Source organism: Capsella rubella, unplaced genomic scaffold (genome assembly GCF_000375325.1).
Source record: "Capsella rubella cultivar Monte Gargano unplaced genomic scaffold, Caprub1_0 scaffold_2, whole genome shotgun sequence".
NCBI lineage: Eukaryota > Viridiplantae > Streptophyta > Magnoliopsida > Brassicales > Brassicaceae > Capsella > Capsella rubella.
Window position 1 is genome coordinate 3,558,005 of NW_006238922.1, and position 15,556 is coordinate 3,573,560.

The 15,556-nt window shown below is 31.6% G+C and overlaps 3 protein-coding genes across 6 annotated transcripts; 1 reads left to right on the forward strand and 2 right to left on the reverse strand.

Annotated features, from left to right (window-relative positions):
- Positions 1 to 2,548: 2,548 nt before the first annotated feature.
- Positions 2,549 to 5,316, reverse strand: LOC17896037 (proteasome subunit beta type-4). The gene is made up of 7 exons (XM_006302685.2): positions 5,236 to 5,316; positions 5,066 to 5,130; positions 4,896 to 4,972; positions 3,495 to 3,624; positions 3,253 to 3,412; positions 2,989 to 3,174; positions 2,549 to 2,860 (listed from the first exon to the last, which is right to left on the reverse strand). Exons 1-7 carry the CDS (start codon positions 5,239 to 5,241, stop codon positions 2,747 to 2,749), a joined length of 738 nt encoding a protein of 245 aa, XP_006302747.1. The 5' UTR covers positions 5,242 to 5,316; the 3' UTR covers positions 2,549 to 2,746.
- Positions 5,317 to 5,728: 412 nt separating this feature from the next.
- Positions 5,729 to 8,787, forward strand: LOC17894137 (RNA polymerase II-associated protein 3). 4 transcript variants are annotated; one of them, XM_006302145.2, is made up of 12 exons: positions 5,729 to 5,836; positions 6,077 to 6,175; positions 6,266 to 6,394; positions 6,479 to 6,603; positions 6,723 to 6,844; positions 6,950 to 7,032; positions 7,117 to 7,329; positions 7,512 to 7,655; positions 7,744 to 7,926; positions 8,007 to 8,101; positions 8,192 to 8,289; positions 8,380 to 8,787. In XM_006302145.2, the coding sequence occupies exons 1-12, from the start codon at positions 5,795 to 5,797 to the stop codon at positions 8,481 to 8,483; spliced, it is 1,437 nt and encodes a 478-aa protein (XP_006302207.1). In that variant the 5' UTR covers positions 5,729 to 5,794; the 3' UTR covers positions 8,484 to 8,787. The 4 variants fall into 4 exon arrangements, with proteins under 4 accessions (XP_006302207.1, XP_023643474.1, XP_006302206.1 ...); XM_023787706.1 differs by having other exon boundaries at positions 7,518 to 7,655; XM_006302144.2 differs by having other exon boundaries at positions 5,738 to 5,836; positions 6,107 to 6,175.
- A 488-nt stretch (positions 8,788 to 9,275) lies between these two features.
- LOC17896008 (probable nicotianamine synthase 4) lies at positions 9,276 to 10,317 on the reverse strand. Its single transcript, XM_006301654.2, has one exon. The coding sequence runs from the start codon at positions 10,261 to 10,263 to the stop codon at positions 9,283 to 9,285; it is 981 nt and encodes a 326-aa protein (XP_006301716.1). The 5' UTR covers positions 10,264 to 10,317; the 3' UTR covers positions 9,276 to 9,282.
- Positions 10,318 to 15,556: the final 5,239 nt, after the last annotated feature.

Consider the following 15,556-nt stretch of genomic DNA (forward strand, 5'->3'; position numbering starts at 1 on the left):
ATTTAATATATTAAGTATTATAATTTAAATGAAAGTTCTAAACTAAATTTCTTTTTAAACTTAAATTTATTAAATAATTTTTTGTATAAATTATTTATATTATTTAAGTTTACTTGTTCAGTTTTTGGTTACCATTTACTGGAACATTTGTTCTATTTTCCTCAGCATTTATTCCTATTTTTTATGAGAATTCTTTTCCTGTTTGTTCTTTTTTATTTTTGTTCCTTTTCGTTCTTTTTATTCCTAAATGGGTTACCAATCGGAGCCTTATATTGAGTATCATTATGAAGAAAAGGGAAAAAAAACATATATTGAGTAACAAAACCAATTGATATAATATCAAAACATGGTTTTATTCAATTATTAAATCTGAAATTGTTCATGAAAATTTTGGACAAAAAACAAAAAAAAAAACAAATGACAAATAGATAAAAATATGAGCCATCATAATGATCATGATGATCATCATTCACCATTTTAGTATACTACTACTCCTTCTTATCATTTGAGAACAGGGATTGAGATAAGGATACCTCCTGATCCATCTTTACAAATTCAGCCATAAGTATTGTGGTTTCCCACAACTTAAATTGATCATCAATTTTCTCCAGCTCTTTGGTATCAATAGGCATATTATTTTCTTCAATGTATTTTATCAGCTGCTCGTTTAACTCCTAAATTCACACAAAAAAAAAATTATAAATAATTTTCACACAAAAAATATCCATAAAATTTAATTCAAAAAATATATATATACCATACCACCACAAACCAGTTTTTTTCTTTCAAAGTTACTATAAATTTTCTAGACATAATTTTGGTTATGATTTGAGGCTGTTAAACAATTTTGTGTGGTAATTTTTCGGAAAACAAAACAAAATAATATCGTTTGTCAAAATATAAAATAACCATTATCACCTGGTTACGCTTTTTTCTTGTTCTGAAGATAGTATCATATTATCGAGTTCGGCTTCAAGCTCGAAAATCTTGATTAGCTTTGCCATGTTACGCTCTTCTTCTATATCCAGTAGTGATTCCATATTTGGATCAAGACTGGCTTCAACTTCGAGAATCTTATTTGTCTTTTCCCCCACACACTCTTCATCTCCCTCCGGTGTTGGTTCCGTGTTTAGATCGAAATCGACTTCAGGATGCAACACCCTTTTTCTACAATCCATTTTGTGATTATTGTTTGTTTGTATTGTTACAAGAGTCCAATTGGTTTTTATAAAGTAGGTAGTGTAATTTTTTTGCTTTATAATTTTTTTCCTTTCTAATAAATTTAAAAACTTTAAATAAATTAATAATTCATCCAAAAAGTCACAAATAATAATGTTATTATGCTAAATGTTTAACTAAATTCTTTTATTTTAATCCTTTTTGCCATGTATATTATATGAGCTATATAAATCATTATTTTGTTAGTTTAACTTTTATCTCTACAAAAATTTACTAGATCAATATCTTAAAACAAATACACAAAATAAATATTAAAGATATCTTTTTTAAAAGTAACTACATACATTAGCTTGATATTTTTAGTCATAGTCTTACAAATTTGACCACGATGAAGAAGGATTATATTGCATATCATAGTTTTTATTCCATGGATTGACCGGTATTTTTAATGGATGGAGGATAGAATTGCAAAATATATTTGATGACTTTGTTTTTATATATAGCCATAAAATAATTTTAGAAACACTATTTCTTATAAGTACTTGGATATGATAATTATTTAGATAAACATTATCATAAGGATCACTTTCCTTTTTACACCCATAAGACATACTTAAAATGACAATAAAGAAAAGATATACAACTTTTTTTTGACCCAAAAAAAGCTGATATTCAACTTACTCTTATGGTTAGTCTTAACTACGCAATTTGACTAGAAGAGAATAATGATGTACTAAATTATTTTATTAGTAAGAAATAAAATAATGATTTCCTTGTTTTTAATCTCCTACAAGTTAACAAATTATTTAAAATTTTCTACTAAAAAATACCAGATGTACGTAGCCATGAGAAAAAAACCCGCATCCGCAAATATCTGTATCCGTATCCGATTTTTTATTTGAAGAAACAGATATCCGGAAAAATGGATACGGATACGGATAATAAATTATGGATATTTCGGATACGGCTACGGATAATGCGGTTTTTAAAAATGGATAAAGGAATATCCGTTTTTGTTTTTTTTTTTGGAAAAACCCGGATATCTGGTATTTAGATACGGATATCCGGTATTTATATGCGGATATCCGGTATTTAGATATGTATATCCGGTATTTTAGTCTAAAATACATGGTATTTTGATTTTATTTTTTTTACATATTTTCAGATATCTGTGAATATTCGTTTTTTCACAAATCTCCGAACAATGGATATCCAGATTTTCGGATACAGATTCTAATATCACGGATAATACGATACAGATTCTAATATCATAGATAATACTGATGCGGATGCGAATACGGATTTTTTTTAAAAAAGCGGATATTCGCTCCGTTAACAGAGCTAGATGTTCGTACCAAAATACCAGATATTTGGTCTAAGACTCAACTATCCAAAAGATATTGAGAACATTATATAAATCCTCATTGATTTGAACTCTGGAATGTCATGAAGAAACCACCATGGTTAATAGTAAATCAACTACAGTACAAGCGTTAAACAACACAACATAAATTTTAAAAAGTTTCCTTGAAAGATCTCCAGACAATGTGGTTGCTTCGTTCGCTTCTTACCAGGATCCTTCAGCACCAGCGGTTGGGTTGTGGAACGATGAGAATTCCCAGAATGTCTTCAATGAGTATGGCTGAGAAACCGTCACGCCTTCTTCTGTGATCTTTGCTATCTGCACAATTTTCATGTTATACCGTTACTACACATTCGATATGAAGAACTTGAACCAAACTAAATGAAGACCATTCTTGTTCATGAGACATGATAACGGGGTGAGAAAACTTGTTATTAGAGACAAACCTGAAGCTTGTTAATAGCAGATCTGTCGCGGTAAAGAAGCACACGCATACATTTCTCAAGGAGCTTGACACCATCTTCAAAGCTCATGTCTGCATGCCACTCATCACGAAGAATTGGCCTAGCGAGATGGTTTCCAAATCCAGTGGCAACATGATCGTCCTCAAAACTAACACCAATCATTGACACCTAGCGAGAATCAGATATATTCAAATCATAAGTTTTCACAATAAGTTTATATATGCAAATGAAAAGTCTGAGGCATACCATTCCAAGGTAACTTTTCCCATTTTTCACGCCTCCAAGGACAAGAGTGTTCCACAGAGGGTTGAACTTGTTGCGACGGTTATACATCACACGGGTCAGATAGTTGTGAATCTCTTTTGGTCCCAAGGAATTACCATCATCCCACATGTTATCATTCAGGCTGTGTAAAAAGGAGGGCTCATGAGTAATAACAATAGGGAACAAATTTTTTAAAAAAGACATTGAAACAAAAGGATTCTTACGTGAGCTCATCAAGATAACGGAGAATCTCCTGGAAGTCGCTGATTTCTCCACTGGCACCAAGAAGAGAATGCTTACCAATAGCCTGCATTCTCTCAATGTTCTTGTATCTTAAGGTGGATCCATATGAACCTACAGATTCACAAAAGTTTGAAGGTGAGCTGAAGCTACAGTATTATCATTTACCCTTTGATGAAAAAATCTCCAGGAAACCAAGTTCACACATTAGAACTTAAGTAGTAATCCAAACTATTAAAGAGATCAGGAAAACACATAGATATACTATCAGCATCACTAACCATACAGACATCTGATAGTTATTTTACATAGAGTTGGTTGGTGTAAAAATATGAGCAATCAAACTATTTCACTGGATATAGCTAGGCAGTAAGTTGATTGTTATAATGTTAATTCTCAGTTGCCTTTTCTTGATCTAGTTAACAATGGAAATCACAGTGGAAACCAAAACATAATCCAAAAGAAAAGTAGAAGCAGTCAAAACTTATCAAGTTGTGCTTTCGAACTTGTGCACTCAAATCAATTAAATAATCCTTAATTCATACTCCACCCATAATCTTAAGATAACAGAGAGAAGAACAGGAGCAACAGATGGACAGTAACATTATAAATTGGTAGTCAAACAAAAAAATGAGAATAGTGAACTGACACGAGAAAGCAGACTCGTAAACAGCAAGAAAGCAGACTCGTAAACAGCAAGAAAGCAATTGCATGTCTACATCTAGAGGCACAAATACATACTCTTATCAGAACAAAACCATTTCTGCGTAATAGTGTTTGACCCTAATTCCCTTATCTTAGACCCACTAACAAATGATGCAAACAACCAAGTTGACCAGTAACGTTGAACCTCAGTTTCATCATCATGTCTGAATATATCAATCAGATTGATAAATTAAAGTAACAGCTGAAGAACTGCAACAAAAGATACTAACCATACTACAAAAGCGGCGTAAAAGACAACTAAATAACTAATATTAAAAGGAACCATGCACATGAAGCTATCACTCCAAACAACCTGATTGCTTAACCAATCATGAATGTATACAAAAGACCATACATGGGACTACATACTATGAAAAACAAAATTAATATCAAATATAAAAGCTTCTGAACATCATTCAGAGTTCATACTGATCACTACAAATCTGAAACACATGATACATTTCACTACCTTGCTATGATCTCTCACCAAAAAGAAACAGACTTAACTAAACAAGCATCAATCGAAGCAAAGCAAACACTTCAAGCAATCAAGCTCATATCAGATGTAAATATAAACATCCTACAAATCAATAACTTCACCAAATACGCAAGGAAGCGTAAGTGCTCATACAGTGAAATGCAACAACGAAAGAGCTGAAACTTCGAAAACAATAACATACCTCCCATGTCAGAAGCCATCAAAACTCCATCTTTGTACTTGATTGCAACAATTGAAGTTCCAGTAACATATGGGTACCTAATCAAAATTTTACATAAACCCTAAAAATCCAAAATCGAATCCTCAGAATCGAAAACCCTACATAATCATACAAAAAAGAGAAATCATTACAGCGTTCTTTGTGATTCTGCTTCTGCGATCTTCACAGCATCTCCGTTATCAATCGGAATAGTAAACTACAACAAAATCAAAATCAGGAAAATCAAATCAACCCCAGAAGAATCAGAAGCATACATAGCAAACAAGAACATTAAAGTTTATAAATTGATCTGAAAACTTACAGTCATCTTCTCGAAAATTTCGTAGTAAGCTTCTGAGCTCTTTAGGTTTTTCTTCTTCTTCAAGATCTGATGTTTTCGTTTTTGGTTACCTCACTAAAAAGACTTCTCCGATTTCCTTTTGCTCAAGAAACAAATTTAACCGGGTCTAACCACTAACTTCAATTTATCGGTTTAATCCGGTTATTAAACTTGACTCAATCAGTCAATCTCACACAAATATGAAATACCTATCTTTAAGCGGTTAATAACCGCCGGTTATATTGTTACAGACCCGACCCGTACTCACCAAAGTATCAATTTTATCGGTTACCCCCGGTTATAGTCCTTACCCGAACCCTCTCAAATTTCATCGGTTTATAGATCTAACCCGACCCGACCCGACCCAATTTAATGCGGTTTTTGAGTGACCCGACCCGATTCACTCAAATATTACTAAGGCCCAAGTCCAATAAGATTCAAAATTAAACTCTCTTCAGTCTTCTTCTTCTTCTTCTTCTTCTTCTAGAATCGTCTTTTGCTCATTTTCGTCGGACTGTTACTCGTCGGAGAATCTCTCAGTATGGCTAGGTCACCGAACAAACACGGCCGCGATCAAACTCAGGTATAACCATTTTAACTCATTCGTCTTCGTTACATGAATCGCCTTTAGCTAAATTTCTCTGTTTACTCGAGGATTGAGAAAGGAACGAAAAAAGAAATCGAAACGATTCGTGCTTCGTATCTCCGCTTCGTTATCTAGGTTTCATGGAGATTTATCAGTAGAACGAACTGTAGTAAACTTGATTATGAACGAAGTAGATGTTTACTTGCATCGTTTGGGTTCGATTTTCTCTTTTCCCAGGATTTCCAGGGATTTTTGAATGACTTGCAGGATTGGGAGCTTTCATTGAAGGATAAAGACAAGAAGATTAAGCAGAAACCTTCTAATTCGTCGAATCTGGTTTGTTCTTTTGTATGTGTATAACCTTGGAAAATTTTAGATGTTACTTTTACTTGTAAGTTTGATTACATCCTTGTTTTGAACTTTCAGAATAGTGAGAAATTCAAACCAAGTGGTTCAGGGCAGTATGACTTTGTTAAGAATTATAGCTCCATTAGTGATTTGTCGAGTAGTTTGATCGGAGAAAGTCTACTGGATTCTAGTTCAGAGAAGGAGCAGGTACTTACCTCCCTTCAAGATATGTTTTAATGATGTGCGATTGTCTCGATGGTATTGTGAAAATGGATGTTACTCTTAATACAGGGGAATGAGTTTTTCAAGCAGAAGAAGTTTAATGAGGCGATTGATTGTTACTCTCGGAGCCTTGCTTTATCGGCAAATGCTGTGGCTTATGCAAATCGCGCAATGGCTTACCTGAAAATCAAAAGGTCAGCTCATTGTCTTTTTTATTGGTTTCATGAGTGTGTGACGCTCGTTTGTCTTCTCTTCCATCACCCGATAATCTCTAAGCTATTTTTCGGATTTTTTATAATGTTTCTTACATTAGATATCGAGAGGCTGAGGTAGACTGCACAGAAGCTTTAAATCTGGATGATCGATATATAAAAGCATACTCACGCCGAGCAACAGCCAGAAAAGAACTTGGGATGATTAAAGAAGCCAAAGAAGGTATCCCCCACACCATATATGTTCATTCATTCCGTTCTCTTAAAATACATACAAACTCTTTATTACATCTTGCTCCGTATGTGAGGTGACTAAAATTAATCGCAGATGCTGAGTTTGCTTTAAGATTGGAGCCTGCGAGCGAGGAGCTTAAGAAGCAATATGCCAACATCAAATCTTTGCTAGAGAAAGTAATATTTCATATGTTGTTTTCTGTATTTTCGCCAAAACTTTTATATCCTTAACAGAAGGTTAACTTTTTGAATTCGGAGCAGGAAATCGTTGAGAAAGCCACTGGAGCAATGCAAAGCACTGCGCAAGAGTTACTCAAAACAGCGGGTTTAGATAAGAAAACAAAATTGCCAAAAACACAAGTGAATCTGAAGCCAGTAACCCTAGGGGTCAAAACAAACAGTGATAAGGCTCGTCCTGATTCAGTTAGGAAGGAAAGTTTGGGGAAGAAGCTTATAGAAAACGTACAACCTGAGGTATATCCCATAGTTGTTTTTGTTTGATAATCTGAAGTTGAAATATGCACATCTAAGAGGTCTGTGAATTCGTGCACTACTAAAGTTTTTCGGATATGATAATATATCACATGGAGATTTTATCTTTATATAACATGATTGTCTCACGGAACTTGTCATGCAAACTTTTAACTTTTTGGCAGCCTCAGGAGAAATGCAAAGAAGGTTCCAAGAAAACATCTGCTATCACGGAGAATCCAGACAGCAATCAAGTGATGCCTAGAAGCCAATGTTATGGAAAGGAGGAGAAGTCTTCTAACAGAAACGGTGCTCAATCTTCTGGACAGGTGAGTTTTGGTGATCTAAGTGGGGTTCATATGTCGTACAACAAAATCCACTCTGATACTAGAAAGCTTCCCCATTCTAATTTTACAGGGGAACCCTGTTTCTAAAAAGCTGGAACTAAAGCCATCTGTGCAAGAGCTTGCTGCCCATGCAGCTTCACTTGCAATGGTCGAAGTTTCTAAAAACATTAAAGCCCCAAAATCTGCTTACGAATTTGAGAACTCTTGGCGAAGTTTTTCTGGTGACCGTGCGTTACAAACCCAACTGTTGAAGGTTTGAAATTCCACTTGCTAAAACTAATTTATTAAATCCTCAAATAACATTGCCACTCATCAGGTTTGTATATGTATTAGGTCATGTCACCGAACTCTTTACCTCAGATCTTCAAGAACGCCTTGACTTCTCCAGTGCTGGTTGACATAATAAAATGCGTAGCTGTTTTTTTCACGTAAGTAAACAGAACATTTGTATTTTGGGCTCACCAGAAACTCTGTTAAAAAATCGGTCATTAATCCATATAGCTTTTTGCATGTTGCAGTGAAGACATGGATTTGGCTGTTAAATACATTGAGAACCTAACAAAGGTACCTAGATTCAACATGCTCGTCATGTGCCTTACCTCAACAGAGAAAAACGGTACTCCCTTTATCTGCTTCATGTCATGTCAACAATCTTTAATATCATCAGAATGATAATAGTTGTGCTATCTGATTTCTTTTGGAGCAGAGCTTATGAAGATATGGGATGATGTTTTCTGCGATAAAGCTACCCCGATGGAGTATGCAGAGGTCTTAGACAAACTGAAGTCAAGATACTGCCTCAAACAGTAACCTAGAAGATGGGTCTTTTTAACAGCAGCGTATATGGTAAAGATTTTGCAGACCCAGTAAGCATTTTTTGATCATGAAGTATGTTTTTTTTGTTTGCGGTCCAGAATCATACTGGTTCTGCTTCTGTTCATATATCTACCGGTAAATCGTAGAATGTAAAAACCGCGATCTGTTGCGCTCGGGTTTTCATTTTGGTGTACCTGAAAACTGCAACTAATATAAACTCTTTAAAAAAGCTATGGTTAGTTTTGTTGCATGTAAGAGAGTTACTTTTTTATAGGTTTTAAGATTCAGAATCCAAATTTTGCTTCTGCGACAATTGGAAGGAACTTAGAATAGAAACAATGCTCTCTTCTATTTTCCATAGACGACATGAGAAGAACACAAGAATCATGTTCTTGAAGAATTAGATCTTTCTACTTTAGGATATAATCATACAAAAGTCTGCTCTTTGAATAGAACCAGAAGCAAGAATTTTTTTCGACCAATCGTATCGTTATCGTAATGGGACATTTGATTATATCTTTGTTTTATTTCCGACAAGAATAATCGGTTCTGTCGTAACAGAATCTGATTGACCACCCTTTGCAAATTGCAATAGACATTCGCAGAATCGCACAACCAAAAAGAAGAAGTAGTCATTGTCATATCTCAAATCAGATGCTACGAAACAGAACAAAGAAGGAAGATAAAGACAAGAACAAGACTGTAGCAATCAATCAAATTCATTGTATTATAACCTGTTCTAACCCAAAATAACTTTATACAAGCCATTCTTTGCCTCAAAGCAATGGTTTTTCTAAGTAAGTTGTTCTTCATTAGCGCCTGCGAACTCCTCGATAATGTTCTTCTTCTTGTTCATAATCACGTGGATCTTGGAACAGTTACAAGCGAGATCAGAAGCTTGATCTATGTGATCATCATGAGCAACATGACCATTACCATCTCCATCGAGCTTCCTTGAGATTACAATGGAGTTGATAACTTCATCGGTCGGGTGATAAACAGATAAAACTTGGAAACCTTGGAGATCACAAGGTTCAACGATAGGATAGAGAAAAGCTCTTGGTCCATGAGCACTTCTCAACATGAGCAAAGCACCAGGAGACATGTGTTTCTCAAGATGCTCGATCACTTTAACCTTCTCTTTTTTATCCATCCCTACAAGAGCAGCCAAGAACACAACGTCGAAGCCCTTCAAGCTCTCGGTCACGTCCATTACATCAACGGTATGAAAGAACATACGTTGAGAGAGATCAGGATCAGACGAAACCAAACGAGCTGCAACCGAGTTTGCTGATGCATCAATGTCAAAGTTGTGAAAGATCGAGTCTTTGAGATGGAAAGAAGCAAGAACGACAGAAGTAAGAGGGAGAGGACCAGAGCCAATGAAAGCAACAGTCTTAGGAACAGATCCGTTAAGGTTTTGATCAAGGAGATCGAACTCAAGCTTGCTTAGTTTGAGATAGTTGTTGTAGTAAGGAAAAAGATCCAAATGGTGAAGTGGGTTGTCTTCAAAAGAAGTCAAGATTGAAGAGAAGTGATGCTCCAAGTAACCTTCAGCTTCACCACAGATTTTGATGAGGTTTGATCTCATCTCTTGGACGCTTTGGGACATCTTGGTGACGTCGATGTTAGGGTTTGGTGGTATGCATGTGGACACGAGCTGCTTGAAGAGAGTGTCGACATCTTCACAGGGCTTCAGAGTCTCGAGCTTTGAGATCTTGTCGTAAAGGTCGCAGATCGTGTTCACTAGCTGGTCGTCTTGGCAGTAACCCATGTCGACACTATGAGGTTTTTGCGAGAGAAAAAGAAAATGAAAAAGTTAAAAGAGTTTGTGGTTCTCAGGTGGAATGAAGTTTTTGGAGAGATGGTTTATTTATTAGCAAAATTTGTGGGATCCATATCATAAAATAATAAATATACTTTTTAAGTCTCTTTTAATTACAACATGGCATGGTAAAAATATTAAGTACTCCTTCGGTTTCTAATTAATCCAAATATTAGAAACACCATAAAAAGAACTACCCTCAAATAACACTAATTTCCATGATTAACATGGTTACAGTATTTTTAATTATTTGTTAACTTTTTTTAATGTTTGGTTTGACTATTTTACATTTAGCGTATAGTTTTAAATATATTTTTTGTTAAATAATGATGATAAATTTCAGTCTTAAAAAAAAATTGATTACTTTTTCTAAATTTTAATCAGAAAATAATATTTTTATAATTAAATTTTAATTCGTGTTCTAAGAAAATTTAAATTTTAATACTACTTTTGGGTTTAGGGGTAAATTAAGAAAACTAAAGTTAAAGTTATATTGGAATTATAGAGTGACACTTTTTGTGAAACAATTTTTTTCTTTCTAAAATGTTATTTTTTACGAAACGAAGGGAGTATTGATAATTCTGGATTGTTAGCAAGCTCTGAGCCCAATGTAGTATATAGTGGCATGTTAGAGTTTTGTGATTATGTATGGTGCGAATAAATATGATGTTTAAGACTCAAGAGTTTACCTAACTTGTGCTAACAATTTTAACCATGTAACATTATCGTCCTTTGAAAATTGGGTATAAACAAGAAAAAGACTAGGGTTTGACTACATACCCTTTTACCATAATCTGCTTTTTTTTGACAAAGTTTACTCTACTTTAAAGAGAAAAGGTAACTATTTAACAATTAACATTGCTTTATGGTTTTTATTTTTGAGCTATTCATTTTCACATTTTTTAATTTATATTACTTTTATTCCGTATCCGTCAAACCATAAAAGCATTTTCAACTTATTTTTCATTTTTTCTTCAAAATAGAATAACTCCTTTTTGTGCCCTTTAAACCCTAAAAGCAAATCTATTTTTTTATTTATCCATATTTTTTAAAACATATATAATAACTATAATTTGGAGTTGTATTTTTATCCATCTGTACTCTATTTTAAGTCAAAAACAGAGATTTAAAATTTTATTGTGAAATATAAATGGAAATCTCTAAATATTAAAAAAAATAGAAATCTTATTTTAGGGATAACAATGAATATACGTTGGAGCTAGAAATCTTAACATGGATTTTTTATTTTAAAGAAAGACAAATTATTAATAAAAAACTGTTTAAGTTTTTTAAATAGTATAGGAGATATATAAATAGTTTGAAATATTTTTTTCACTAAACCTTGAAATTAAATATCAATATTAGGATGGTCTCAATAATAAAAATCTCATGATAAGAAATTCTAGATGGAGATGCCCCTAACCTCAATTTGATAAAAAGTACATTCCTATTCTTTTTTTTTTTTTTTTCTTTTTAGTACATTCCATGTTCTCGCATGCCTATTTTATTAAATCGAATGTCATCATCGAAAAATGTGTGTCATATTGTCATATAATAGGATACCATGATATATTAGATAAAATTATGATTATTCCTCAATTAAAATCATACACTTAGGGTCCAAATAGTGACAACGTATTTAACTGTGCAGGATAAACAGTTTTAATATGCGGTACAGTTCAACTGCAGTATTTAGAGAAGATAAATATGCGGGATAAACGCGATTTGCGATGTTTTTGGACGCTAGGTAAATAATACTTATGATTTAAAAGCGTTTCATGCCTATATATGTTGGTTAATTTTGCAAATCTTTTTTTTTTCAATAAACACGAACAAAAAACATTTGGTTAAATGATAACATATACATACGTTATTGTGGTACTGGATAAAAACGCTCCACTTTGATGGTCACCATTCGTTGCCTTATTCTCATTTTATCTAAAAGTACACATCAAGAATTTTATTGCGGCTTAAAGACTCATCAAGAATTTGGGCAAGTGAGAAGCAAACAATATGGAAATACAAAAATACATTTTGATACCTTTAACTTATTATTAATTTTATATGGTATGATATATAAAATTATATATATAAATTAATTATATGTACTGTACACCAGGATTTTCTCCAATAATATTCTGCGGTTCCCAAGAATTGTAGGTCGGATCGATTTTAGTGGCTACATAATTGACCATACATTATCACTATTTTTCGTATCTATTTGCATATTCATATCTTATCAAAAAGTTAGAATGATTTACTTTTAATTGCATTTGAATGCGTCGTCAAAATTGATGTGTCATTACAAGGACTAAATGAGAGACTAAAGAGATCCATGGCGTATACAATTTCGAGTTTATGAACCAATATACAAGATTATAATCTGTTAACCATTACCAAAAAAAAAAGATTATAATCTGTTAACTAAAAAATAATTTAGCAATTGGTCGATAATTGGAGAAAAGTATATAAAAAGCGGACAAATTGATGGCTTTAAAATAATTGGTAAAAAGTATATCGTTTTGATTCGAAGTAACTAATCATAAAAACAGAAATTAATAAAATGTATTAATATATGGTATCATCATTTATCTCTTACCTTTATAAAAAATAAGAAAAATATTAGGTAAACAAAGATGTACGATCTTATATTGAAGTAAACAAAAATGGATTAAAATTATATTTAGTTATCCTGTTATTTTGAAAGGGGTAATCTAAGTAAAATTTTGTTTTGTTATTTAAACTATATACTAGTAAGAATTGCTAATCTAATTTATGATCAACTGTTATGTAACTCCATATGTTATTCTCCTCTTGTATATGTTTGAGAACAATATTGGAAATATTTATATTATTTAATTTTTTTATTTAAATATGTTAAATAAAATTTACTTTATTTTAACCGATTGTATAAGTTTTACTTTGGTAGTTGCTTATAATGAGAGGTGACCAAGTTGAGACTCTGCGACAGGATGTTGCCATCCTCACTGTTGTGCACATTCGACGGATCCAATTTAAAGATTTCCAATAACTTTCGTATATTTTACCAAATAATCATTTTTTAGTTATGTCAACTACTAAAATAATCATTAAAAAAATATGTTATAGTCCTGTAAAGTTCTGTCAACTGTATATGTATGTATACATTTTAGAAAATGGTTCAATATTTTGAGAGAGGAAATTTATTTATTTATATTCTTAAGTTTTTAGAATTGGAAGACCAAAAATAAAAAGTAAACAAAAAAAATTATACTCTTTCTGTTCTCATGGATGATATTTTAAATATAAAAGATGATTCAAGAACTATCCAACAAAAATGTATCAAAAACTAATTAAAGTTTCATGAAAATGGAAACACACATTAGTTTTTTTGTTCAATAAACATACATTAGTTTATTATAACATTTTTCAATATGATTTCAAGTTTTCAAGAAATTATTTTTAAAGGCAAAAGAAAATAAATAACATGTTATTTGTTTTTGTTTTTTTACAAATTTTATGTAGAGAGACACATATCTAAGCACATGATGTTAAGCATCCAATTGTGCTTCAAGAAGGGGCGACCAATTCGACATTACAATCCAAATTTGGAAGGTTAGTAGTATATAGGAAAAACTAATTGCTAAATAGTAAAAGAAAAGAGAAAACTAAATGTATATAATATGAAAATGGCCAAATTATACATTTTTTGCTGTTTATAAATAAAAAAGTTGAAACTCACTAAAATTCAACTACTTTTCCAAAAAAAAATTGAACTTTGGTTTAGATTGTGTTGTCTTTTTTTTAATAGAATTTTTGAGAAATACCCCTTTTGATGTACCCCTTTTTAAAAATACACCTCTTTTCTATTCATTTTCAAAAATACCCTTTTTCAAATATGAAAAATTATAAACTTTTATATGGTTGATAAGGTACATCAAGATCATCATTACTACTGGGAGACTAAATCCAAATATTTAGAAGGTTTTAAAAGGTTCGAAACGGCATTTATATGGTTTTTATAAGGTTTTTAAAAGGTTTACACAGTTTTTATAAGCTTTTTATATGATTTTTAAAAGGTATTTATACGGTACTTATGAAATATATATATATAAATTTACACACATGTAAAGATAGTTTGTGTCTATAAATATAAGTTTATACATATTTTTTTGATAAATTTCAATTTTTATTGTGACTTTTTGATAAAATTAGAAAGAGGGGTATTTTTAAAAAGTGGTATTGGAAAAGGGGTATTTTTGAAATTCCCCCTTTTTTTTTTCAAAAAGGTGATCCAATCAATGAAACTGATCGGCATTGTTTCACATTTAAATCTCCATTAGAACTGATATATATATTATTAATAAAGCAAAAATGTTACAAAACAGAACAATAAAGCAAAACATGAGTTTTTCTAAAAAGTGATAAATAATAGAAATGATAATAGAAAAAAATATTTAACTACTACGAGCACCTCTATTGTTTGCCTATAAACTCTATATTAGAGTTACTTTTACTCCAACCCACATCTATTCCTAATTCGAAACTTTCTACTTTTTGTTCTGTATATAGAGGAACTCTATTTCATTTGCAAAGTAGTCCTATAAATTTTCGTAATTTATTTATAAAAAGAAAAGCAAATTAATAATATATAAGAGAAGTTTAAATTATAATTTTGTTAGTTTTAAAATTATATAATTAGAAACTATTCTAATGTTAACTTTTTTGTTTTGCGGAACGATTCAATAAATTATAAAATTCTATAATTGTAACTACAAAATTGTTTACTATATTTTTTTTTAAAACGCAATTCATTTTTTAAATATTTTATAGCTACAATTATAGAATATTAGATATTATAAAATTATACTATTTATTTTAAAAGTATATTATTCTATAATGTTTTATATATTGGTTGATTAATTAATTATGAAGTAAAATATTCAAATAATTATTTTTGGTTGATTTTAGAGGTTTTGGTATCTCTGTTATAAAATTTGAGATTTATTTTTCAAAAGAGAATTTATATGATGCAGTGTATTTATTTATAATAAATCTTTCCGTTAAATAATATTCTAAATTTAGGAAAGTTTTACCACGGGTTAATTTGCATTCATACTAAAATAAAAATAGAATATACTTGTAATAGTCTTTTTAATAGGAAAAATATGATGTGACAAACGCTTAGAGAGAATACTAAATGAAGGAATAATATGCTCAAAACATAATATGTCAATATGTTTACCATTCAAGTTAGAAAAAA